The 26,737-nt window shown below is 36.6% G+C and overlaps 1 protein-coding gene across 13 annotated transcripts in view; it reads right to left on the minus strand.

The window, feature by feature from the left end:
- Positions 1 to 7,694: 7,694 nt before the first annotated feature.
- SOX6 (SRY-box transcription factor 6) overlaps positions 7,695 to 26,737 on the minus strand; it is a 366,958-nt gene continuing 347,915 nt past the window's right edge. For 11 of the 13 annotated variants that reach the window (XM_062576050.1, XM_062576039.1, XM_062576046.1 and 8 more), the window contains 3 exons: positions 19,005 to 19,238; positions 16,427 to 16,643; positions 7,695 to 8,416 (listed from right to left, as the gene is read on the minus strand). In XM_062576050.1, coding sequence (XP_062432034.1) covers positions 8,113 to 8,416; positions 16,427 to 16,643; positions 19,005 to 19,238 — 755 coding nt within the window. In that variant the 3' untranslated portion in view covers positions 7,695 to 8,112. The remainder of the gene's footprint in view (positions 8,417 to 16,426; positions 16,644 to 19,004; positions 19,239 to 26,737) is intronic. The other 2 variants (XM_062576052.1, XM_062576051.1) reach the window with 1 other exon arrangement.

A 26,737-nucleotide genomic window follows, 5' to 3' on the forward strand; every position in this document is an offset into this window, starting at 1 on the left:
TCAAATAAGCATTTTGTCTCGTTACTGGTATAGAAAGCAAAGACTTTTTGTATTCCGTTCCTCAACTCACTTTTCATTCTACCTATAACCCAGAACACCATCAGTGTTTCCCAGACTATAGATCATCATTATTCACAGCTGCAGATTCCACCAAGGTAAAGAGTCAAATCATGTAGCAAGGCAGGTGAAAGAAAGACCAGAGAAAAAGCTAAAATTCCTCCCTGCGGAGGGTACAAATTGACTTAAGTAGAACAATATGAAACTACCAAAGTGGAGGATTGGATCGCGTCTCAGGCCTATCATACAAAATTAAACCTTAGACAAAATGACATGGTGCTTCATCTCTATGGGTTCTTGACTCTAGGAGCGTAAGCTGGATTGACTGCTGTCCTGTGCCATAATTCTTTTGTAGACTTGCGTTACGGCCATTTCTGCATCCTGTTGAACTGTGGTGGATTCAGTAGCAGAAATACAGTTCTGATGCTGCCTTCTCCTCCTTAAGGACATTTTATTGTTGCAGTTCGACTGAGTAACTAGTTGGTTGCTTACCAAAAACCAAAGCACTCGCCAATATTTGTGTATTTATTCACTGTAACCTATTTGTCATCAACTTCATTGCATCCACTTTTGACTCCAAAATATTTTATCATATGGCTTCAAAATGCAGAATATCATTTTAAAGTGTTTCACGTGTGGGCATCTCCAGGGAAGCAGGGATTCCTCCCTCCTTGGATGCTCCGGGGTGGTTTGTGCAGTAATGGACACGTGGCCGAAACCTGATGTGTTGCACCACCCAAGTGTTCTGTTATGCTATGTTACAGTACTCTTCAATGTAATTTGTTCTTTTCCTATGAGAACCATGACTAATTAGTGAATCAAAAGCCAATCATAATACACAAATGACAGCAGTTTACAGACATGGCGATATGGCAGCTATAGGTTTTGTTGTTGTCAACTTTGGTTAGTTTGCAGGGGAATGTTATATGCAGGGGAAAAAGGGAGGGCAAATAGAGAAGAAACATGAGAAATGTTTTGTGTTACTTCTGCTGGACGAAAATACTTCTAAGATTGTTGCTACCAAAAGCACTTGCTGCTTACAAAACCTACAGTACACTGCAAATATTATCAAATTGTGTTGGTTATCATGCATGTCTGTTATAGCATATGGTGTTAATGGACTTCAGAGGCTGATAAATGCCTTTGTAGAATGGAAGGACATGGAGAAAACCAAAGGAGGCCAGCTGAACATGCCTAGTTGCATTTTCCTGTCTACCAGTTTCTCTTGGTCAATCTTTAATAATAACTTCAAAGGAATTATAAAAGAGGCATAAAAGAAGTCTCACACACACATCTCATAAAACAAAATTTATCTTTAATTTGTAAGTGTCAACAGCAGTACAAAAGATGGAGTGATGGTGAATAGATTAAGGGTAGAGAGGACAGTCTTGAGGTAAATGAGCATAAATAGGCAGTCTTATAGACACTCCCCTGAGGGGTCTAAACCCCTGTCATGGCATATACTGTATCACCCAAAGATGACATGTTTAACATATCAGGAAAGCACCTTGTGCAAAAAAAAAAAAAAAAAAAAAAAAAAAATCCCCCCACCCAAAACATGTAGGTAAGGTGCCAACATACACCAGAACATACTGTATATGGACAGTGTCTTTCAATTCTGTCTTTTCCATTAATTACTGAGGCAGAGGAGGAGAAGACTCTTAAAAGTACCACTGAAGGATTATTTAATATTTAATTTACCTCACGTCAATACTGCACAACAAAATCCAAGAAGTCTGTTTATGCAATGAAGCAGAGCTAAGAATAACTATTCTCCTTTTTAAATTGAGAACAGAACTTTTTTAAATCAATATCCTTAGCAAACCTTTTTCTCTCTCTTTTTTTTTTTTTAACTGTAGCAAGAGGAGAGTGTGAGATGTGATGGCAACCTTTAAGTTCATTTAAAAACTTTACACTGGACTGTACAAGATTTTTTGATAAACTATTTACATTTTCAGACTTTAAAACATATTCAAAGCAGCAATAGACACTAGTTTTTCTCTAAACGCCCAAATAATTACCGGCCATGGGCCCAGGTAGGTACCTGCATTGTATATAGAATTTCTACAAAGAAAACCTGCCTGTTAAATTAGCCAGTGGGTGTCCAATGAGCAGCCCTCGTGGCTCAGAGCTGCACCCACAGTGTTGCTATAGGAATCAAAGCATAGTACCTTGACGAGAGAGTCTCAGTTGTCCCAACAGCTCTACACAAACTTTACAATTTGAAACAGCAGCTAGCATGTCAGTCCAGCATGTCAGTGAATTGTGCTGATTAAATTAACATAGAGTACAATCTCACAATATACATCACAAACAAATTACAATGTCAGGAAATAAGAGTTACAGTAAGATAAGTTATGTAGTAACAGCTTATAAGCTTGTCTTAATGTAATAAAAAAATTTGTACATGGGAAATACAATAATGAATGAACATAAATGCTAAGCATCTAGTTTGCTACAAGCTGAAGAAAGGTACAAGAAAAAAAAGTTGCTTTCTAGAAAGCAAAACACAAATGACAAAGGAAGACAAACGGAGAATGCACACTAGCAGATCTGCAATGTGCAGCATACAAACAGTTAAATATTTGCACATTCCCCATACTCCAAGAGCACCAAGGACCTCACTTGTGGTTTTTAGAAAGCGGAAATTACAAAGCAAGCCATGTCACTAAGTTGCTTTATAGCTTTCATATTGCCATAAATACTAATTTGATAAGTTTTCCTTTAGCCCAGTTCACCCCACCCTACCCCTTTTTACCCAGCGTGTGAAATCTCAGAATACTTCTTTGTCACCATTTCCAACAAATCTGGTAGTTAAAAAAGGGTGATGGATTAAAATGAAATATATTTGCATATACATATATTTTAATTCTTTTCCTTCTGTAGTAGAACATTACAGTATATCAAAAATGTAGTTTGATCTGAGAAAAATCACAGACATTAATGGGTTTATATAAAAAAAAAAAGGTTTGGGGAAGGTTTTTTCTTTTAAAGGAAGAGTAAGGGATTTTTAAGCATTTTGTAAAGGATCACATGAGGTCATATAGTATTATTCTTTTAAAAGAACATGCTTAAGTGCCAACTTGAATCTTAAACAAGCATGCAGAACACCTAGGGCCCGAGCCCATTCATCAGCTTTTTATTGGGAACACGAAGGACTCGATCACACGCTCTGCCCGCCGCCTCTCTAGTGCGGTTGTTTGCACTGTGACCCTGGGCCAGCAGAGATTGCCCCGCTTAATGCCAACTGGTCCTAGTCACTGCCATGGAAGTACTAACGTGCTTAAAATTAAGCTGGCAGGAAAGAGCTTTACTGGGGGCGGAAGCAGGAGGACGGGGGTTTATCTTGTAGTATGTTTTACGCGGAAATTATTTTTGAAATGCCACATCTTTGATATGACCATAAAGCCAAAATCGGAAAGGCAGCCCAGAGAGAGGACCATGCTTTTTGAACGTATTAGCAGACAGTTGTGTTTCTCCTCAAAGCAGTAACTGCCATCAGCTGAGTGCCGTACCCTCTACACAGGGCAAAGTATTTATCGTGACTAATGCAGCTATTTGTTTTTCACTCCCAGCCCGGAGCAAACCCATTTTTTGCCCACCGCCCCCTCCCTGCCTCTTGTTGCACCTGAGTCCACTGATTTTGGAGCTCATTGTGAGCCCGGGTATTCTCAGCAGACAGTTTGATGAGCTAAATGGTGACACCCAAACAACAGGCAGATCACACTTGGGCTATTTCATCAGAGTCATTTCTCCATGTAAACCTGCACCCTGGGAAGCAGTGCTGTTTCCATTAAGACTTTAATGTTCCGTTTTTATGAAATATGAAGTGATCTATTCTAGCTGGTATCAGACTTTCAGGAGTGTTCTTCTCTTGAAAATAAGTATTTTATACTTTTCCAAAAAGAAAATATATTGTATCTGTTAATTAAATAAACTGTTCACAGAGAAAATATTATTACTATATTTGTGCATTACCTGAAAGGAGTTGTTATGTTTTTCAGAGTTATTTGGGGGGACTCAAACACAATGTTTAAAGAACAATTCCACAAGTCTCTGTGTGTGTTGTGTGAACTTTTCCCCCGGTATTATAGCCTAATATGACAATATCATGATTCAATAAATGTAGAAAATAAAGGTTCAATATTATTACATCTTGGCTGCATTGCAAGGGCTGTCTTAGTCATGAAAATCTTTCCAGGAACATGGTTTTGACTTCAAAATGCCATTTTTGCTGGGAGCTAAAACATTTCATCAGTTTTGCTTGGATTCACAAAACAAACTGTGTTTCCTATTAGCTGTATCAGAAATTTGGTATGTTTGACGTATCAGCTTTCCAAAGAAAAAGGAAAAAGTATTCCGTGTTTGAGGAATATGCTATTAAAATTCAGTGAGAGCACAAGTGAGGCTTCTTGCTGTCCCAGCTACAGGTCCACAATACTGCGCTCACACTGCGGGTGTAAATTCAGCATCTACATGAGGTACAGTGACTTGTCAGCATTTAATATGGACCAACATACACTGATATACAACAAAAGTAAATACATAACTTATACTTCACTAAGTATCCATGAACAAAAAATAAAATTCTATTTCCTATGTTATATTTACACAATTTAAAAAAAAATCTAAAATGAGATGGTAAATTCATCAAAAACTTTGTTTTGAGCTCCGATTAATAAAGTAAAAAATGTTGGGTTTTTTTATCCTTATGATTGTCCTTCGTTGATTTCCACTGACATTTTAGAGCCAATGTCGGCTAATAAATAGAATAAAATGCTCATATGCACAATTCAGATTCAAATACGTTCCTCCCACTCACCCAGCCAATAAATGTAATTTTTACCAGCTGGCAGTTCCTGAAGCGCCAATCATTTTCGAGAACGTGGCTTTAACGTACAGAGCATCAGCACTGAGGCAGGGCTGGAGCTAAAACAAAGTGTTCATACATACATGTATTTTGCATAAATAAATGAAATAACAAGACATAAAAATGACTCAAATCCGGCAACTGTGAGGCAGGCCCACACGAGTCGAAACAGATGACTTTTGTTCATGTAGTTTTCGTACAACAGTTTCACATTAGTCAGAAGTGATAAAAAATACCATTTATATCCAGTGCTTATAACACTTACGAAACAACATCTGTGAGTGTGTGTTTTTTTGTACTACAAGCAAAATCAAGTTTCAGTCCTAAAGAACAGTCCTTTGTTCTCCACAAGCCTGCAGAATATTATTTTGGCATGGTCATAAAATTTTTAAAAAATTAACCAACTAATCTAAATGTTTGCCTTTGTGCAAAAAATAATTACATAAAATACAATGCTAGCAATACAGCATTCTACCTATGCAACAAACCAGAAAAAAAGAGAGCAAGAGAGAAAGAGAGTGACATGGGGAGAGGGAGAGATACTTCTAACTGGAGAATTATGTAAGACATTAATAAATAGTAATTTTTAAAGAAATAATGGCACCCTCCCCCCACTCTGAGCTGAATGTATTAAAAACAGTTCAAATCCCCAAGCAATTATAAGAACAAAAAACTCTTTCTATCAGTACCTTAGCCAGCTTAAAGAGGGCGCTCACCAGCTAACGACACAGCATTTGCCTTTAAAGTCTTGGCTAGACCAGTTTATTGCTTACTAGACATGGACTCAGAACACATTTAAATAAATATTAAAAATATAGCATTTTGTTCCAAATTACAAAATGGCCAAAGAAATTTGACCACTGTGTTTCTATGTCATTATCTTTATAAATTGTCCTGTAAATTGAACAATCATCTCATTTGTTTTGGGGGTTGTTTTTGCACACTTAAATGTGATTCCTACAGTGGCAACACTGGCTATCTCCACTCAAATAGGTATTACTGGGGCTATGAGGAAAATGACAGCTCCTGACACAGCAACTCATCGCCACACCTTACACAAGTTTCTGCAAGATAGTGTGATAGATAGCTCAGGGAGAACTAGCACTAAAGCTACACTTTTTTCATCATCTGGGTCCTAAACAAAGCTCATTTAGCTCCATGGGAAGATTCTCATGGACTTTGAGAGGAGCTGGACTGGGCTCACGCGTACCTGTCAGCCTGAGTCTGAATTTACCACCAGTGTGCTGAGTATATCCCAGCCCAAGTAAAAGCTAAGGGAGCCGAGGTGCCTCAGCACACGGATTCATCAGGCCCACTGCATCTGCATATTACGTACAGTGATGTATTTGTGAACAACAGGAGTGGAGTGAAAAGGGGAAAAAAATAAAGGTGATTTCTTCTCTATCTCTTAAAAGTAATAAATTCTCAGTCTTTTAATATCTCTCTCTATATCTTTCCCAGAATTTTCTCTAGCAATTGTATTTTTATAGTAGTAATACAAATAAAAATTTTAGTTTTTATAGCACCTTTCATCCAACAATCCCAAAGCACTTGACAAACATTCATCAAGATCTGGCTCCCACTCCCTTGTGGCTAATATCCAATAAATATTTTGATGCACCTCTTTTCCCAGCTTTGCAAGTCAGACATTTGTGTGGCCTTCCCTCCCCCACTAGGAGTCTCACATATAAATCACTGCATAAATACACTCTGGGGAGCAGACAGTTCCTTCAGGTGACAACAGGAATGGCGATGTGTGGTGCCTTGACGCATTGTAGGATTGTACAGGCCCTAAAAATTCGTCACGGCAGACTCTATGTGCAGTCTGGATTTTACGTGAGCCTGACGGCAGATAGGTAAAAGCCTACCTTTACATCATCCTGTCTGTCCATATCTGCAGATTCTAAGTATAGAGTTTTACAACTATAAACACATTTTTTAGGAGTATTTGCACTGTATGTACATATAGAAGTACTCACTTTACTTTGCATTACATATAGCAGAGTGTTTCCAAGTGCTCCCTGAATGTCTACTGTTATGGAAACAACTGAATTTCCCATTCATAAGTTTCATGTTCATTTTAGTAGCAGGTGCACTTTGATTTTCATATACCTGTGTATTTTGGAGGAGGAAAAAGAAAGGGCTATTTAAAACATCAATAAGGAATTTTAAGTGTAATGCCACCAACAGTACTTTTAAAAATAAATATTAAGTATTTGGACCCTTGACATTCTGGAATGAATAAATTATTTAAGAGAAAATGTGTTAAGACTGAATGCAAGGGTTAAAAGCAAAGGGGTAGAGAATGTAGTCAGAGGTGGCCTCACACTGCTAAGACAGGCCTGTCCATAGCTGGTGATCGCTCTTTTGTGCTTAAAGTTTCACACTAATGGCACATCAAGAGGCAAAAGCAATTGGGCACATGCACTATGGCAACCATGTTCACTACTTAAGAATATCTTGTCTCCAGATTCCTGAGTACTTTAACATTTTCTGGAAAAAAAAATCATTTTTTTATATAATTTTTTTAAGATGCCAAAGGATTGTCTAAGACTTTACAGTGTCTCCTTTAAGACTTTTTTTAAATGTTAAGATTCAAAAGTTATGAAAAGTTTGGCACATCAGAAGTTCAGCTATACACATGGAGAAAAAAAGGAATTGAGAGACTACTTTTAAAGATGAGCTATGATGCACAGATGTGCACACTTGTGGACTTGTTCTGTTTTACAATATGAAATCTGCAGTTTTTGTTTTCTAAAATAATCCAGAATAAAAACACATTCACAACCTGTAGGCTGGCACAGCATACCTGAGTGAGAATGTATAACCCCCATCTAAAACAGTAACTTAAACCTTTATCAGCATCCAAAAGGAAAAAGACAAAAGGTAAGACTTGTAAGACAGCTATTGATTCATATAAGTTTTCAAGTCCTGATGTCTGATATTTAATATATGTCTTCATCTAAATTAAAAAAAAAAACAAAAACAAAAAACCCAAGTTCATGAAAAATTAGGGAAACAATCTGTCTCACACGTTAAGAAACATTTAAGACCATTCTGCTGATGTAATTGTAGGAGCCACACATGCATGCAGGCTCTTTAAGAACTTTTTGTTCAAAAAAAAAAAAAAAAAAAAAAACCCAAAAAACAAATGAGTCTGAGTACTTTAATTCTGTGAACACTCCTCAGTTGGCACTGACTGCCTCGTGGGCTTCATTTTCACTGCTATAGTCTGATTTGGGATCATCCTCATAGTCCTCATACATTTCTATTTCATCCTCTCCATTTATCATTTCATTTCCAGCAAGGCTTCCGCTGTCCGTCTTCATACCGTAAGTGCTCTGAATGACAGGGATGCTGGGCTCAGGGCTGGCAGAGGTGCTAGAGCAGTCGGATGTCATCTGAGGTGACGGCGTGGTAGTTGCCATGGTAATAGCACCAGGGTAGACAACACCTGTTCCTGTGGTGATTGGAATTTGAGGCTGTTGTCTGAAAGGCAAAACGAGAGGGGGACACGATTACCTTCGTTGGGAGGTGGGAAGGCCTTTGGCAAGTCCTAAGCAAAGCAAAGCGTGTGATTTTCCTAGGAGGTCTCTCTGCGTTCCTCTGAGGCTCAGATGCTGGTCCTGTAAAGCACTGGTTTGCCTTAGCTCCCCCCAAGGACAACTAGAGAGTAAACTTTTTAATAACTACAAGGATTAAACCTTCTGATGCTTTTGCTTATTTTATGCATTTATTTAAAGCATACTGCAAACCATCACTTGGACAGAGAGCCTCAGGCAGCCTCTAGCACATGCGTTGCCTAACAGCCACCACAGACAACTAAGTCCTACATTTAGATCTTCAAAACTCCTGACAAGAGCTTCTGTTTCATGGCTGTTAGTGAGGGGACCTTGAGATTATTTATAAGCACCTAAAAAAGCAGATAGGTGACTGAGTAACTTTGTGTGTCCATCTATCTTTAAGCATGTAATTTACTGCAGAAGTGCTAGGTAAACTACATCACTTAAGAATACTTCTGGTATTTTATTGCTGGCCTTTAAATCCATGATCAGAATGCTATTTGTTTGGGGGATTCAATGCGTAAGATAGCTTTTGAAGCAAAGTACTTCAGAAAAAAAAAAAAAAAAAAAAAAAAAAAGATGTTCTTGTTTGTATGGACAGAGCCTGCAAGAACTAAGACCTCCTGAGGACCCCATGTCAGAGCTGATTTACCTTCATAACGCAAATACAGTGGGAGAGTCAATTAAAGGTACACTGCCTCTACTTCTGGCACGATTCCTCTTCTGATATCTAACTATGTATCACATAATGTCCTTTTCTTGTTGTCCGTGATTCTAAGCATGCTGGAGCAATCCCACACTTCAGCTAGAAAAGGTTTATGTCACAGCCAGTGAGTGTAATACAAACTTTACTACAAGAATATACCTAGTTCTACTATTGAAAATGATGCAGTGTTTCTTGTTACAATTAATATGTATATTTAAATGCTTTCTGAGTTAAGGTCAGGTTGTTGAACCTTTTCCATGGTCAAGTCCTTATTAACTATGGGCTAATTAAATGTACTTCTTACATTTGGATTAATTAACTAATAACCTACTTCCTATATTAAAAGGCTCTCTCAAATATTCTCATATTATTTCTGGATAATAATTTTATAAATATCAATATATAATTTTAAAAAAACTAAGAGGGAAAAAAAGAAGAGTGGTAACTTGTCTGAAGGAAAAGAATCACCATCATACTTCAGATGTTATGCTAAACAAATATGCTTCAATACCAGAAAAAACAAAGTGCCCTGCGAGACACTGTTTTACTGTTGACTTGTTCTTGGACATACATGCCTGTTTACCATTCGAAGAATCATATATTTCAATATTTTCATAAGCTTTTTTTTAGGACAATATTGACCAAGTAGAGATCTTTCTATTACGTAATTTTAGCAGGAGAAATTGGGTCTAAAACTTCATGACCACTGTGTTTTCCTATTCCAAAGTTTCAAAGGACAGAAAAATATGCTTTCCATAAAGCAATTGCTCACAAATTAATACATAACTGGCAGTTTTTCTCATTCTTATCATTAATCACTGGCTGAATCAATGCACAAAATAACATAAACTTATATACCAGACCCTGAATCTTGAGTCTTAATTGCTCACTGACCAAACTCTAGTTTTGACAAATATCACACCACAGAGTTACTGGAAAACTAAAGCCCTTCGAGCTCAGGAACCAACCAGGCCAGTCAAATCATGAACACTCTGTCTAAGATAATACTCCAGAAGCATCATGTACCATTGCTATTGGTGGTACTGCTAGCCCTACTCTTAAAGCTACAGTTTATAAAAATCAAACATCTGTTGTAGAAGTATGGCACACCTGGCTAGCAGCGAGCAAAAACATTGTAGTAATTCATTTGACACAGTCATCATACTCCTGTTTGCAAATGATGATTTACAGACGATTTACAAGCAGCTAGGGATTTTTCACTAAATTTTCACTTTTTAAATGATTTCATAAATGTTCTGTGAAAACAATTTTCAGCCAATGTATTTGCTGTGAACATCTTTCAATACTTTATTCATAAAACTGAACACCTACCTCACACGGGAACATTTCTGTTTTATGATTGGATGTTGTCAAGCGTTTAAACTATTATTGTTAAAAACCCACAGGTACCTCCTCCACAAATGCTTAAGACACAGAAAAATGCTCACATTAATGACTGCTTCCACAAAGCAAAGTACAGAGGAACCCACACATGGTCACAGCAAAATTCTGCATAGCTGTCGCCAAGCCATATGCAGCTAATTCTAATTTGTCCATCCAACAACTGCTGATGCTAACCTTTTTCCTGGTATTTCTTAGAACACATCCACAAAACAAAGAATCCTCAAGCCTGCACCAAAGAACACCACACTATCAATGCCAAAAGCTATTTTGAGAAGAGTTGTTTTAAAAAATAATTTCCAATAGCTCTTCTAATAAGACATTTTGAAAATATTCAGAATGATTGAATGTAAGCTGCAGCTGTGTTATCGGTGACAATGAGGATCAGAACCCTAATATTTCCCTTGAAATGTTTGCCTTTCTAGAAGCGTATTGCCTTTATATATGCAGAAAGAAGAAAAAAATCTGATAAAGATGTGAGGTTTCTTGATAACATGATGGTTTGTCAGTGCTTAGCCCTAAAGGACAGACAAAGATATGGTTAAGAAATTTGTGGTGCAAATCTTTATCCAGTTAGCAAAACTCTTTTGCATATGCACATTTCAATGGGTGGAGGTATATTTGAGTATATACTTTTGAAAGTATAAAGGGAGCAGGTCATCTGAGCATAAGGAAGCAGAATTTAGAGAGATGTCTTTTACTTGAGATTGCATCTGAGCATATGCCAAATTGTAGAATAAATCTAACTAGTATAATAGAGAATTTGATTGGTGTAACAGGAAAGTTAGAGGCTTACTGCATTTTTCATTCAGAAATACAGTTCTTATTTACATGATAAACAAAAATCAAATGTTGTGTGCATGCTTGCCACTGGGCAGATACTGTGAGCCGATATAAATTACCAACATCTCACAGAAGAACTGTAAACATGTATTAACCATACCACCTAAACTGCTAGTGTCACAAATTGCTACCATCATCTTGAACCAGAAAATTTGCTAGCGCTGAGACAGGAGCACCCACACATGCTCAGTAACTCAGCACCTACTTCTCTTCCAAGCTCTGCTATTATTTAGGGATGATCAGGTTGTCCCTGTAAAGTCTGCTCAGGTCCCGACCCTATATCCCAGAAAGCCATGGTTTATGACATCGCAACCTATACGGATTGCATATGCCACTGGAGATGAGTGTTGTTATTTTCTAGGAAATAAAATTTAACAGTGTGAGGAGAAGAGAAGAAATCAAACAGCATTTATTTAAACTCTAACCACTCTCGGTGAATGGAAGAGCTGGAGTTTCTAGCCTGTATTTATATTTTCTTTTAGTTGTAGTTCTTCCTAAAAGACAGTCATGCTAATGATATTTTTTATCACACTAAATTCCACATGCTTGATCCTTGGGTCTGCTAGATTTTTGCCTGTCACTTTGGACTTTGGACTGAAGAGATAGAAACATGCTTCTTTGAGAGCTCCAGATGACCATTTAGCTTAGTTGCACATGGTTCCAGTGTCCACCCAAGGAGGTTTTCTGCCTGGTCGAGATTTCCAGAACCCAGCATTAATCCTCATTTCTCTTCAGATCTGTGAAGAATGGTGATGTACAGCTCGGCACCCTGCCCTTTAAATCTCCTCTTCACACCATCTCCTCTTTGCCAGGGAAATCCTCAGCTGGCCAGTTACAACGGTTCCCTTACCTCCATCTCTGCCAGCATTGCTAACACATCCATCCATTCTGGAGCCAAAGATCTGGCCCAAAATATTTAGGTAAATATAAAAGAGGAGGTAACATGAACATTCTTCAATCGATTGATCTGTTCACACTTTAACGGTATTAATATTATTAGGATTTTCCACTTCTGACTTGTGCAAAAGGAGCTAAACATTTAAACTGGCAAATTACAGTTGTTTTCTGATCCCTCAGAACTATGGCCAGAACTATTTTCTGACAGCTCCTTAGATGGCTGAAGCAAAATCGATTGTATTAAGTAAAATGTTTCTATGCTATACACCCCAGAAACATACCTCCCCATAAGGAGTGAAATAACAGCAAACCTCACAAAAGCACCCATTGTGTACTTACTTTAAGTTCAAGCTACAGCAGTATAATATTACAGCCTCAGTCAAAAACATAGTCTAGCAACATTCAGACTATGCATGTATACAGTAGTTATAAACACCGTAAAGGCTTTGGTTTAAACATCTTATAGTGGTAAAACAAAAAAGAGTTATTGCTTACATCATTTTGCAGAGAAATATCTACACCATACACGCCTATGTAAAGAATTATGTATTAGACTATGTCTATGTATTAGACTGCCAATGACTGAGAATTAGATTATTTTTGTAGGACAAGGCAACAAAACATAGACTATTTTAAGTTAAAATGTCTGATTTATGGCTTATATGTGATCCATTTGTTAGTTCACATTTCTTTATGTGTTACAAAAAAGTATAATTGAAAATAAACTGGAAATCACTCTTCAGGGATTACTTTCTGCTGAAGGGCTAGAAAGTTACCATTCACAATTTCCTATTAATACTTATATTATTAAAAATAACTCACATATTTTAAAGACATAGCTGTCTTCAGAAGGAATTCCCACTAGACTCAAAAGAGCAAGTTGCCTCATTTGGAACAAAATTCACTCATGCACGGGTACAACAGAAGGCCTATGCAGATTTTGGTTTCCATGCTGTTTTGTAAAATACATCGACAATACACAGATTTTTATGGTGGTATATTGCACATATAAGGTTTCTCACAAACAAATGAATTTCTTATCAAATTTATTCCAAGAAATCTTCCCTGAATTCCTTGGCAGTTTTCCTTAAAAAATTAGAACAGAATCTGGCCACTTGTCAGTTTATTTCTGTATGCTATCTCAAAGTCTGGCTATTTTGTATATTGAGATCAACAAACTTCATTATGTCTTGCCAATGGTTATTAAAAATGCCGTTCACTCTGGTCAGCAGGATGGTTTTTTTTCTTTTTGTGTTTACAGGTGATTTTTCATAAAGGTCCAGCTGTAGACATGGCAGGATGAGTCTGTGCTAGCCAGTTGCTCATCCTAGGGGAATTAGCCCTCACTGGACTGCTAAAGCAATATATATATGTTCAGTACAAGAATAGAATGGGAGAGAATACCAAACACAAATACATAAGAATGTATTATTTTCTTGCTATTTATCGTGTCCTCTAGCTATTTATGAGAACGTCTTTGTATCTTTCTCTTTACACATCTCCTATTTATCTTTTTATTCTGTGATGCTAATTTTTTACCATTTTAGCACAGCTATTCCCAACTTAATCAGTATGTTCTTTTTTTTTTCTCTTTTTTTTAAAAAAAAAGAAAAACAAAAAGAAAAAGCAGGAAGACTTCAAACAGGGCAAAGCATTTGGCAGATTTTATTGGAATCTATTTTGTACTTTTGTTCTCTATTTTACTGAAATATTTACTGTAAAGATAGAACATCCTAAAGAACATATTTGTCTCCTTTTTCATTCCAAAAAGGAAACTACATCTCAACTCCTACATCTACAGTTATGAAGGAAGGTTTATGCTGGTTGTTCCATCAAAACAGTGGAAAAATGATGGGTGCACAAGGTCAGTTAGGTACACTGTTCCAGCTGATGCTTTCTGTGCTATTTAAAGGTAAACACAAGGAACAGTAAGGTTAAGAAGTTAATGGGCTCAATTATGGTGTTTCACTTAATTATAATCTGATTTGGATAAAGTGTTACTTTTTATTATCCAGTGGCCTACCCTAGTAAAATTAAGATACCACATAAGCTTTATGCTTCAGTTCAAAAAGCTGTCCTGATTTGTTTTCAAGTTTTTTTTTTTTTCTTGGACTCTTGAAACAAAATTCTCTGAATTTCTTTGTTTAGAGCAAAAGGAATTTGGGGCAATGATAGGAAGTCACACAAAAGCATGAAAAGCATTAAAGAATCTCTAGATAATCACAACTTGCATTTCCTCAAAATCTAAATTGATATCCATATTGAACTGCAACAGGGATCTTATTTTGTATCTGTATCCATCCAGTATACTTCATATCCCATTCTTTTCATTAATTCCTAAACTAAAAGTTATTGTTTCCAGTAAAATCCTTTGCATCACCATACAAGTAAAAAAAGTAATTTACTCTTACTTTAAAGCTCCTTTAACCTGGGTAGAAACTGGGTGCAAAGAGGATTTAGCATAAATATGAATTAGAATCAATCCTTTTGGAAAATGCTGAAATTCCCATGGTCTTTGTGATGATACTGTTTGATGTATAATAAAGACGTTAAATTAGGTTACACCAGCAGTTTCATTGTGAATACTTTTCATTACATTAAACAAAGAAAAGCAACATCATTTATTACATATGCACTTCTAGAAGCTTCTTAAATCTGTCTTTCATATTCACATCTCTATTTAGCTTACGCCTTCAATATATAGAATGCTACTGCTCAATACTGTTTTAAGTTAGCAAACAATTCTTGGATTGTCCACGCTGCTGTTTGAGGTGTGGTGTTTTTTTTTTTTTTTTTTTTTTTTTTTTTTTTTTGATTTCTTGTATAGATACGATTTGGTCTGTCAATCTGCTTTGGAAGACAAGAGCTAGAGTTTCATTCCCTCAATCCGAACACAATTTCTGCTCTATAAATTCAGATTTCTCTTCAAGTTTCTATGTACAATTTCCATGGAAGCCTTTTAGTAAACAATTTCCCTTAGAATGAAGAATAAAAACCAGTGTTGAACTGTAGAATAGAAGGTTATTCTAAGATATTAAAAATACTTCTATTTACTGATTGAAGAAAGAACCCATGTTGTTGCAGGCTGCACCACAAAATAATTGACTGCAACAGGAGTTCTGTATCCCAAGCCAAAAATGAGGGCACATAACCGATGTCAAGGTCAATTATCTGGTAGTAAAGTACCCAACAAAAGGAGACTATTGTGATTAGAGAAATAAGCAGAACATTGTGAATTTGGAAAGGCTGGCAGCAGAGATGGCTCTTGGACTCTTTGCAAACCACCAAAAACATTGTGTGAGAGCACTCAGCATCACAGATGAATTCATAAAAAAATAAGAGAAGGAAATCAGTTATGGTGCAGTTGTTTCACTAGACTTTTCTATCTTCAGCCTGTAGATCTTTCATAGTGCTGCTTTCTGTCCTGAAGTCTAGAAGAAATATTGCTAAAAAGTACACAATGTGTTTAAAACTGTTCTGGGATCTTTTTGTGCCACACATTCTGAGTTGTAAATCTACGCAGTCTATCTATGTGCTACTTGAAAGATTCTTCCTAAAATGTACTTAAAAAAAAATTATATGCCACAGTCCTATATGTAAAAAATCTTCTGGTACCCTCATGATATGATATCATTCATTCACATATGCTCCCACTCTGACCGCTTTTGTTCCTGTTCCTTTTCCCTTCCTTTCTACCTCTCTTGACTATGTTCTCACTGCAGTAATCTGTTGTCTTCTTTTTGCTCTTCTCTTAGTTTAGGAAATGATCTTGAAGTTGTTACCAGCCCAGAATTGACTGGCTTACTACTAACTCACAAAAGGCATAATTCAAACCTTCCAGAATAATAGAAAGTAACTTCTTTTGATGTTAGGGAGCTCCACAATCAATCTTACAAACAGCATTCAGTGGAAAGCTGATAGTTCCATACTCAGTGATATATCTTATGTTTTCAGTAAGGTTTTACAGGTTCAAGTCCTTACCTTCTAAATGCCATTAGCAAGCAACTTGAACAGATAAATCTACCTGTTTTCAAACAACATGCTCTGTCTCTGTTGTGCATTGAAAACAATTACAACAATAGTACTTACCCTACGGTAAAAAACTGCCTCATCTCCTGTCTCCGAGACCTCATCAGTTGTTTGTATTCACCAATACGCAATTTCTTTCCATCAACAATGCAGGTACGTTTTGGTCGGGGTTTATATTTGTAATTCGGGTACTTTTCTAGGTGGATTTTACTTAGCCGTGCCTGCTCTTCATAGTAAGGTTGTTTCTCTTGATTCGACATGGACTTCCAGCGAGATCCTACAAACACAAAACGTCAGTGAACACTCAAGTAAAGCTGGCTTAGTTTTACACATACTCATTCCAACACACCTTCTTGCCATAATAAATAAATTTTAAATACGTTAATTAAACAAGCTGATTTGAATTTACATCAGCCGACACTTGGATTTGGGTGCACAACTTGAGACATGTTAAAGAGACTTGACTTCCAGATATTGCTGCAGACCTAATATATGTAAATCTCTCTCTACTAACTAGATGCAATTAAAATCAATAGTTGCTTCTCAAAATCACAGCTTCATGCCATAGAACAGTTTCTCCTTCATTTTTAATATGACCTTTAATCTGTGAACACTCTGTACCTTTGTATTAGCACACATAATATTATGATTAAGTAAGGTCTGCAGCCATTCTTTGAATTTTAAGAGCTTAACACATTGCCTAGGGATACAAGCTTCTCTGATAGTTTTATAAGAATCTGGTTCATACATTCCTAGTAAAAAACATTAATACCTTGCTATTTAGCAGGAAAATTTTATTCAAACATTACAGATTCAACAAAATTACCAAAAATCAGCAGATACCTGGGTATCTTAAATTTACCTATCTTCTGATTTTAGCTTGGTAAAATGCTGCCACCAGACCTTATTTTAAATCCTATTATGTATATTATCTTCTGGCCATATGTAATACATGTACAGAACTGCACTTAGAAAGTTCTATTTGACTTTCTCAATATAACTAAATTTATATTTAAAAAAAGAAAAGAAAAGCAGAAAGCACATTTATAATTGTATATACCACTTTAGGTACTGTAAACTGTCACTAAAAGCTGCACCAATAAAAAGAATAAAAAATTAATATAGTGTACACAGGAAGAGGAAAAAGTATTCGGATCGCTTGTATTGTTTATAAGGAGCTATCTAAACACTTGAATAAAGAAGGTTTTTTTTCAGGGGATACGAAATGCAGAGAGTAGCTTTTTGGTGTCTTTTAGATGGATAAAACGATTACAGCTGTGGTAAACGTGGGTGGAAGCTATTCTTTTACCAAGATTTTTCATACATCAACAAATGGAAAAGTTGTATAAATATTAACCCGCAGCCAGCAATACTCTGTGTCAGTTCTAATATTTCAAACTCTTTTCTCATTGTCCTGGAAAAGTTACACAGATATTATATGGACATAGACTTATTTGTGGCAGAGCAGATACTGACAGGTTAATTCCATGGTTAGCAAACACTCAACTGCTGGCACTTCTGAAATATTTATGCTGGAAGTTTACATTTTAATGAATACAGTTACTATACTCCTAATAGTTTTTTCACAGAATGCACACAAATAATATAGATTCCCTACAGCTGCCAACACTGAAACACTGCAGGTTTTATACAAAGCTGAAAGGCTATTCATATAACTTACTTATATGGCAGACAAAAATATGAGAACTACTAAGTAAGATTTTGGAAGTTCTTAGACAAAGTAACGTTTATTTCTATGTATTTTTGCCTTTGATTGAACTAACATATGCATTTTCAGAAAATCCTTTGGTAAGAATATATTTGAACTCAAAACTTACAATAAAATGATTACAGATGAAACTTGATTTTTACTTTTATTTATTATGAGTTACATCTAGAATCTGTCTTTCACTTCAAAGACTCAGAAAGCAAATATAGGTTTTAACATTTCACCACTCATTCTCATGTATGTTTCTAATTCTCTGGAGGGTGTCTCAAAAAAGCAATGCAAAATGTCTAAAAAGTCAGCCAATTTATTTGCACAGTAGCAAAACACATGTACTAGTATATTCCCTGATCATCCCAGTGTATACCAATTAATTAATGACGGTGTCTTTTAATTAAGCAATATTTTAAATATATGATGCAAGTGCTTGATTAACTTTTCTAACAACATAACATTTTGAATGAAACATCATTTTCTATCAGAAAAGGTACGTATATATATGTCTCTTGAACTTGCCATATTCCTTGCTGCCTGATCAGACTAGTTTGACACTGCACTGTCTGACATAAACCTTTTATTTTGATTTTGTGCTTTAATAAAATATTTTCCAATAGAGCATTATTACTCGAGATAGCACTGTTTTTACTCTCATTAATTTTGCATTCCTGAGTTCAGGTGACTTCTAAAGTGATCTTGCAATTAGGATCAAGCTACACTCTTGCCACAGATTTAAACAACCTCCTTTCTGAATGCTGCTAAATCATGAAAGCAGTTTGTGAGTCTGCTGTTGAAAACAGACAGAGTTAGGGACGGGGCAGAAAGGGAAAAGCAAGGGAATGAAAACAAGCCTCGTAAGCTCCCCTCGACTCTGGTTCAGAGTCGGTCATGATTTAGTCGTTGTCTTGCGCTTACCTAGGATTTTGCTGATGTTGGAGTTGTGCATGTCAGGGAAAGCCTGGAGAATTTTCCGGCGTTCGTCCTTCGCCCAGACCATGAAAGCATTCATTGGCCGTTTGATGTGCGGTTCGCTGCTGGCTCGGCCCCGCGAATCCCTGTAGACTCGAGCTTCAGCCACAGTGGCACCTCCTGTTGGCCAACAATAATACTGCTGTAGTTTAGCTGCAGAGCCATTCATTGCTTTACTTCCTGGAGCATCAGGGCAGGAAGAAACAAGATGGGTGCAAAACATTATTATGTGTGGTACGCAAGCGCTTTCAGTGCTGTGCTGACTTTAGCCTTATCCTCCTTCTCCCTCTCGTTTGCTGTCAGATCTACAGGAGCGAGCAGGTAATGGCAGCGCCATCAGCCCAGCTCAATCGGCCACGTCCGGTAACATCTGAATGAGAAACAGAATTGCACTGCTGTTTCTCCAGTTAAGGTATGGAGATGTGAAATACTTTCTGCTGGGGATTTTAACATACACGTATGCTCTCCTTGGTCAACAAAACTCAACATAAAAGTTACAACTGAGAGTCTAAACTGATGTCAACCTGTTCACACAAGTAATTTACGACGACTGTGCTGCTTCAGCAACAAAGCACATGCCCAACATTTCATAAAATAAAATTATATACCATGCTCAAGTACATGCTGCTATTTGTATGCATCTTGCTACATTTGCTGCTGAATATTTTAGAGTCATATTTGCTTTAGCTGAATTTGAGATGGATCTGTATCCTGAAGCATTCAATCACATATCTTTCCAATTACATATCTGTAATAAAACCGTTCGCCTTCAACAGGTACGTACGCCCACACTAGAACTTCAGAATAGTGTGACTAGTTTACTTAGCTTCCCCATACCTTTGTGCTTTAATGAATCCCTGTCCTGTCATTACCCACCCTCAATTCAGTGGTATGCATGCTAACTTGACAACAGATTAGCACAACAGGCCTCCTTTTTTGTAAAATACTGCAGGTTGGAGCGTATATATTACGTTGGCTAAAAATACAAGTTAGTTTTTTTTTTCAAAAAAAAAGGTTAGTTCTTTAAATTAAGTAAGACATTGCAGATCTACTGACTTCAGTGACTGGCTCATAAGTTTTTAGTGGGGCAAAAGCAAAGTTTCCTAATTTTGTGTCAAAACACTATACTGTTTTAAAAATTCTGTAGGAAATATATTTACATGAAAAAAGTCCTAAAATAGGGGATGCATAACTAATCTACTACCTTTTTTCCACCAGGTCCACAGTACATTAATTTCATTTAAAATGCACTGACCATACAGGATAAATTGGTCTTGTTTTATATGGTGTTGACAGCCATGTTTATTGTGCAGTGAAATGTAGTGTAGTTTCAAGCTGACTATATCCATCAACGTATGGCAATATGCTGACTACTGGGCCAGATGAAGACATACATTACCCTGAGAGCAAAACACTCATTCGTATACGGCAGTGTCTTCTCCTGAGGATCACCACGGTAATTTATGATGCCTCCAGTGCCATTACTTTACAACTGACACCAATTTGGCAATTTATATACTAGCATGCGTGCACATAAAAGAAGACAGGTTTGTGGAAAATGTAAGATGCAAAACTATTTTAATACTGTTCTAAGTACCATGCTACAGGTGTTCAGCATTTACCGACAGCAGCTATTGCAGTAAGCTTTTTGTTGCAAAAGAAAGTAGTAGTTTTGCTGAGTGATGTACGATTCAGATCTGTGTAGGGCACCAGTTCAGGGGTGCTTATGGTTAATGAGGCTCCGTTCATTGATGTCAGAAAACCTGGAACATTCATTTCACAGGTATCATCTTCCTAGAGAGGATGCATTTATTTAGAAACTGTAATAAGTTACAAATATAGTAAGGCAACATTTATTCAGAGCTGCATGGCTATATAATTTAAGAAAGATTAAATATTTCATGTAATGTTCATTCCATCTTTTAAAAAATACTATAAAATTTGTAATGAGTATGTGGGCAATTACAAACTTGCTGACAAATTAAAAAATGAAAATAATTATTGATGCCAAACTGGTCATATATTATTCAGCTCCTTGACTTACAGTGAAGGAAAGGGAAAAACATGTTTGAACCCATATGATGATCTTCCATCCTTTACCTTCCCTAAGGAGTTTGTCTCTAGCCTTTCTAACACAAGTCAGGCCTGACCCTTCAGTGTGAATGCTGGCAAAGAATGTTTTTGCTAGTATCAAGATTATAGACTTTTTTTAAAAAAATGGATATAATTTTGGTAGAAAATCAGAAAAAGAAGATATAAGTGATCTGTTTTCAGAGAATGTTTTTGTTAGAAAACAATTCTTACTTAGGGTAATAAATTACAAACATCTCAGCAAGGCTAAGAAGCTCTGGCTGCATCTGCCTCAAGCAAGTCCATACTTGAAGGATTTGAAAAAGAAGCCATAGAGTTCGTATTCTTTATGCTTGATCTCTCAGGGAATATTTGCAAGTTGACCCATAGGCTATCGCAAAAATTTCTGCAAAATGAATTTCTGCAAATAGCTAAAAGTAATGTAGTCTTCTAATGATCTTGGAACTACAGAATTATATTTTGCATATAAAGCATAACAAGGAAATACTTCTGTTAGCATATGACACCAGGTGGGGAGCCAAAAATTCTCAGTATCCTTTTAGCTTAGAAATGAGGCCCTAATGATATAAAAAAGCACATATATTCAGTGCATTCTTGCAAGTTAAAACACATAGGAACAAGCTTTCAAACTGCACAATAGTTCTTAGGTACTTCATCATGTCAATCAGATATGTAAACAGTATTTTGCCCTACATGAACATTTCAACTGGTTTTACAAACTCTGGGTTTATTATTTTATTGAGACAGTGATAATAATGACAGCGATAGAGAGGACTGTAAAGTTTTTAAAGAAAAGATATGTAAAACTGCAAAAATGTAGATGTTATTGTTCTGTTCTTTCTAAGAGTGTTTTCAGAAAAGTCTAATAAATAATAGTCAAATATAATAGATAAAAATGCACTACTAATGAAGGGTAGGAATAGAGAAAGAAGTTGGTAATTAAAAAAGTTATCTCTCTGTGGTAACTAATGGTCTATTTTCTAGTTATTGCCCCTACTACAGTCACAGGAGGAGGTCTTGATTTTCAGAACTAGGAGTTTGGTCAGGATTCAATATTATTGCAAAAGCAGTACAATTTGGCTGCCCTAATAGCTGTGTTGGCAAAGAAATCTACTCTTTGGCCTCAAGGCTGGGGCTATCCTAGAAGTGACACTTCGAGCTTCTGAGGGTGTGAACTGCCTTGCTTCCTAGATCCTTTACATTTGCTGATCTTGCCATGCCCTAGATGACTCTTAGCTAAAAGCAAATAGAAGGTGAGTCATCATGTTTTGTGGATATATGTCATGTAATTGCTCTGGGGAAGCTGGATTCAGGACTGGAGTCTAGGGACAATGCCAGGCTATAGAACAGCACAGAATGAATCTAAGAATGTTACAGCTTCCTTGCAGTAATATAAAACAAAATTTTTCTTCCAAAAGAGGCTGTCCTCTAGGAAGTAGAGAAAAGAACCTGATCAGCAACAAGAAAGGCAAAGATTAAGTATTTTCATAAGAATGAAATGTTAAGGAAGAAACATACAGTAACAATTGTTACATTGCTTATTTATTATTTCCTGTATTTATGTGAGTTTCTCATCTTTTACATGATAAGAATTTTAGGGCAGGAACCCAAAATTCTCCTAGCATTTTCTCTGAAATCTTAGATACATTATGGTTAATCCTATTGTCTTTGGGGGGATGGGATTTTACCCTCTCTTTACATACTACCTGCGACAACAGTACCTCAGACTGGGCCTCTTTACATGTAACCAGAATGCAAAGAGTAATAATGGTGACAGGGACAAGCAAAAAGAAACTTGAGGAGAAAGATGAAGAAAGAAAGAGCAAAGAAGTGACAGTAAATAGAAAGATTTTTATCAGTCTCTCTGTTATTCTCCAATTATTCCTCGTGCCTGGACATTGATCCATGTTTGAAGTGATGAATTTCCTTTGACTTCCCCCAGACAGCTAATCTCTGGATACTCTAAACACTGTATATCATCTTCCATAGACATATACCAAGTTAGAGTATATAGAAATAAAGACCATATTTCTAACAGTAAAACTGTTAACAGTAAAACTGGTATCATCACTTATTCATTAAGTTGAGATGACAACTTCTGTCTACCTTGTAAGGGACAGATTGCAACCTCCAAAATATAAAGCCTAGTCTGTGTTTATACAAGTACCCTGCTAGCAGCTAGCAATTGCCGAGACCAAAACCAAATGAACGTGGAAACTTAAGTGAGACTTTGGCTGCTAGAGATGGGTTGTTCCTAACATGGAAATGCCATGAAGATAGGGGGAGTGAAAAACTGGCTTGGCAGTCCCCTTTCCAGCTCCTAACCAGTATTTTAAGTAAAAAAGAAAAATGCAAATCTGAAAAGAATAGACAGACAAAAAGATATGGAAAGTTAAGAGTACAAGAAGAAAATAATTTAGCTATTATTTTGAGCTAGTACATTTAATTTTGGAAAAGGTTATAAAAATTGCTACTTAATTGTTATCTAAGTGACCTGCAACAGCGTTAGGGTAACATTTATCTTTGCTTTGTCCCTTGGCTGCCTTTCACTTTTTTATCCCCATCCCCACATTCAAAAGATTTTCTTTACTTTGTTACCAGCAGGAGAGGCAAAACAAACGGGCATCTCATGAACTATTGTCATTACTGGTGTGTCTTGTCCTCACTATGCAAAGCTAACACCCACGCAGAAACATGACTAGCTCTGGGACTGCGATGCTGGTAGTTGCACAGAGGCACAAATGTTCTGTAGGGAAGTGTCTGTTCATCAAGCCGCTTTCATTCCAAATGCTAAACAAATATTATTCAGCTGGGATTTGAGGGCCCAACACTTCTCACAAATTGCACACCAGTGAATGAAAGGAGGAAAGACCTGAGAAACATATGGCTGATTCATGAAGTAGTGTAATATTTAAATGGTCTTTAAAATATTTCATCTGCAGAGGTTCTGAAACATGCTAAGTAAATACTAAGAGTTGAGAATATACTGTAGCACAGGTTGACTACATTAATGCAACACTCAGTTATGATAAGGCTTCTCTTTTTCCTATTAGAGACGCCATTCTCTTTCAAACATCAACAAGAAGAACCAAAAGGGAATTCCCTAAGGTCAGCTCTGAGGAAACATAAACCTCTAATTCAATAACTCCGCTACTGCACTGAAAAAAAAGGCCTTATTATTGCAACATCCATATGGAGTCAATTGGACATTAATGACTAATCAATCCCTCCCCTTTCTATTCTACTTATAGTGTCACAAGCCATGTTTAGATTAGCCCATTTCCTGCTTAGGATCGCTCAAGATGTCTTTTGTTCTTTCAGGGCTGGCCTGATGGAGGCAGCTTAAACAAACACACGGCCCAAGTGGTGCAGGAGTTATAAACTGCCATATGTGAATGAACAAAGGGGCCATACTAAAGCCTTTTGTGGTATTTGTTAATGTTTTTCATCTGAGTTTAAAAAGACCTAATGACTTTGCGGTGAGCTGATGCATGTGGCTCGTGGCTTTGCAAAATGAAGGAAATTCTAGCCAGTTATGTATCAGCATATATTTTCCAAAGTCTCTTGTTTTCAGTTTTGGTGGCAGCGAGTTTACTTTTTCAGTACATTTGTTTTACATATGCAAGCAGAATTCTTCATCTTGATTAAAGCTGAACACCACTTTTCACAACTATCCTCACAACCTGCATGTACTTCTTTCCCAATTTGAAAGACTGGAAGTAAAATTAACAGTGAAATATCCTTCTTCCGTGTGTAAAATGAAAGCAGCTCTTTGCAGCTCAAGCAGTGGTAGCAGCTCACTCACCAGTGTTCTAAACTGAACTGCAAGTTGGGTCATATTAAATGCTGAAACAATATTTCTAAATAGGCTATTATCACTTCCATGCTCCGCAGCCAGCTATGCCCAAATCCACATTATTTAAATGAATCAACCCCCCTAAATGTAACTATTTTCTTGATGGCTTACACAAACAGTTTAGATTTCTTGACCACATTTTATGGCAAAATTAACCCTTATGGAAATTTGGCATGGAGTACACCTAAAAACAATATAATCACCTATTAAATTATATGGAATATTAACTGAATTAATCAGTGCTTAAGGTTTGACTTCAGCCCTCAATGACCAGCATAATCTCACGAGTGCTGTAACACAAGTGCAGGAGAAGTTACTCTCTGGAGATCCATGAAACACCTAGATAGAAAGGGGGAGGAAGCAGCAGCCTTTAATATAAATTCAGGGAGATACATAAGTGTCTTAATATTTTTCAGTCATGTGCCATTTGCACACCTCAAGACCCTTCACAGATAATTAATTAAACCCTAACAACCCTCCTCTGAGACAGATATTATTGTCAGAAAAAGTAAAACATATTGAAGTTGAACGTTATGCAGCTGAAGCAGTGACACTAGAAGTAAAGGATTATCAGCCATCAGGTCTAACTCCAGTCTACGTCCCCCCTACAGATACCATTGTTTCCATTTCATATTTAATTTCATACATAACCGAGGAAAGCAAAGGCCCATAGCAGGTGAAACCATGGACAAACTACTCCAACCCAAGAGAAATTTCCCTAAAAATTAGTATTACATATCTGACAAGCTCTAACGATACTGCAAGTCGCTTTTTCGAAGATTGTTGTGGTAAAAACTGGGCAGTTATTGTTACTACATCAATCAGCTTCAAAGTCAAATGGATATGAAGAGGAATGGACTGATACATTTAACATAAAAATGTTTCAACGAGAGTAACATACTTATTGCCAGTGGAAGTGTTACCAGCATAATTTAAATCAGAAAATGTGATACTGATTTTAAAACAGAGAATGATTCCACAGTCTTCAGTCATGCCTAACAGTATTTTAAAAAATCCTGTCTGAGCAAGGGCCATAGGACACAGCCTATTCATATTTCAGTCAATGTTTTCTTTTGTTTTAAGATGGAAAAATGACAGACAGCAATTCACCGTAGAGAAAAAGGCAGCATGACCTCATATTTGCTGGATGCGTTGTTCAAGGTGTGTCTGAAAATTCTAAATGAACAACTTTGCTTGCTCCTATGTAGCAAAATAGTGAATTGAAAAAGCTAAAGCTTTTCAGCAATGTGATTTATAAAAGGACCCTGGTTTTAAAAATGGAAAGGGAGGTTTACGAAATTCACCAATTTACAAAACTCCCCCAAATTATGACCATATATTGGCATATCAGTGCAGATACTAACGAAATGCAAACACACTGCCAAAAAGTTTTAACATGTGTCCTGGAATCACTGCTTTAATGTCCCATTTCCTGGGTTCAATCTACAATTGCATGTGACACCTTCTAGCAAATTCTAGCAATTCTGTGTATCAAAATAACTAATTCCCTTCCATCCAGTGTTTGCTGTTCTCACTTGTCATATCATGTCTGTAATTAGATGGCAAGGACCTACAGCTAGGGAATGCATATGCATATGTTATTTCTTATTGCCTATCACATTGGGGGGGTACGATATTAGAATAATTAATAATATAATTAGTAAACGATACATCACGAAGGGAGAGAAGCAAAAGCAGCATGGGAACAGGAGTTCTATGTTAATGAGTATTA

Source organism: Rhea pennata, chromosome 5 (genome assembly GCF_028389875.1).
Source record: "Rhea pennata isolate bPtePen1 chromosome 5, bPtePen1.pri, whole genome shotgun sequence".
NCBI lineage: Eukaryota > Metazoa > Chordata > Aves > Rheiformes > Rheidae > Rhea > Rhea pennata.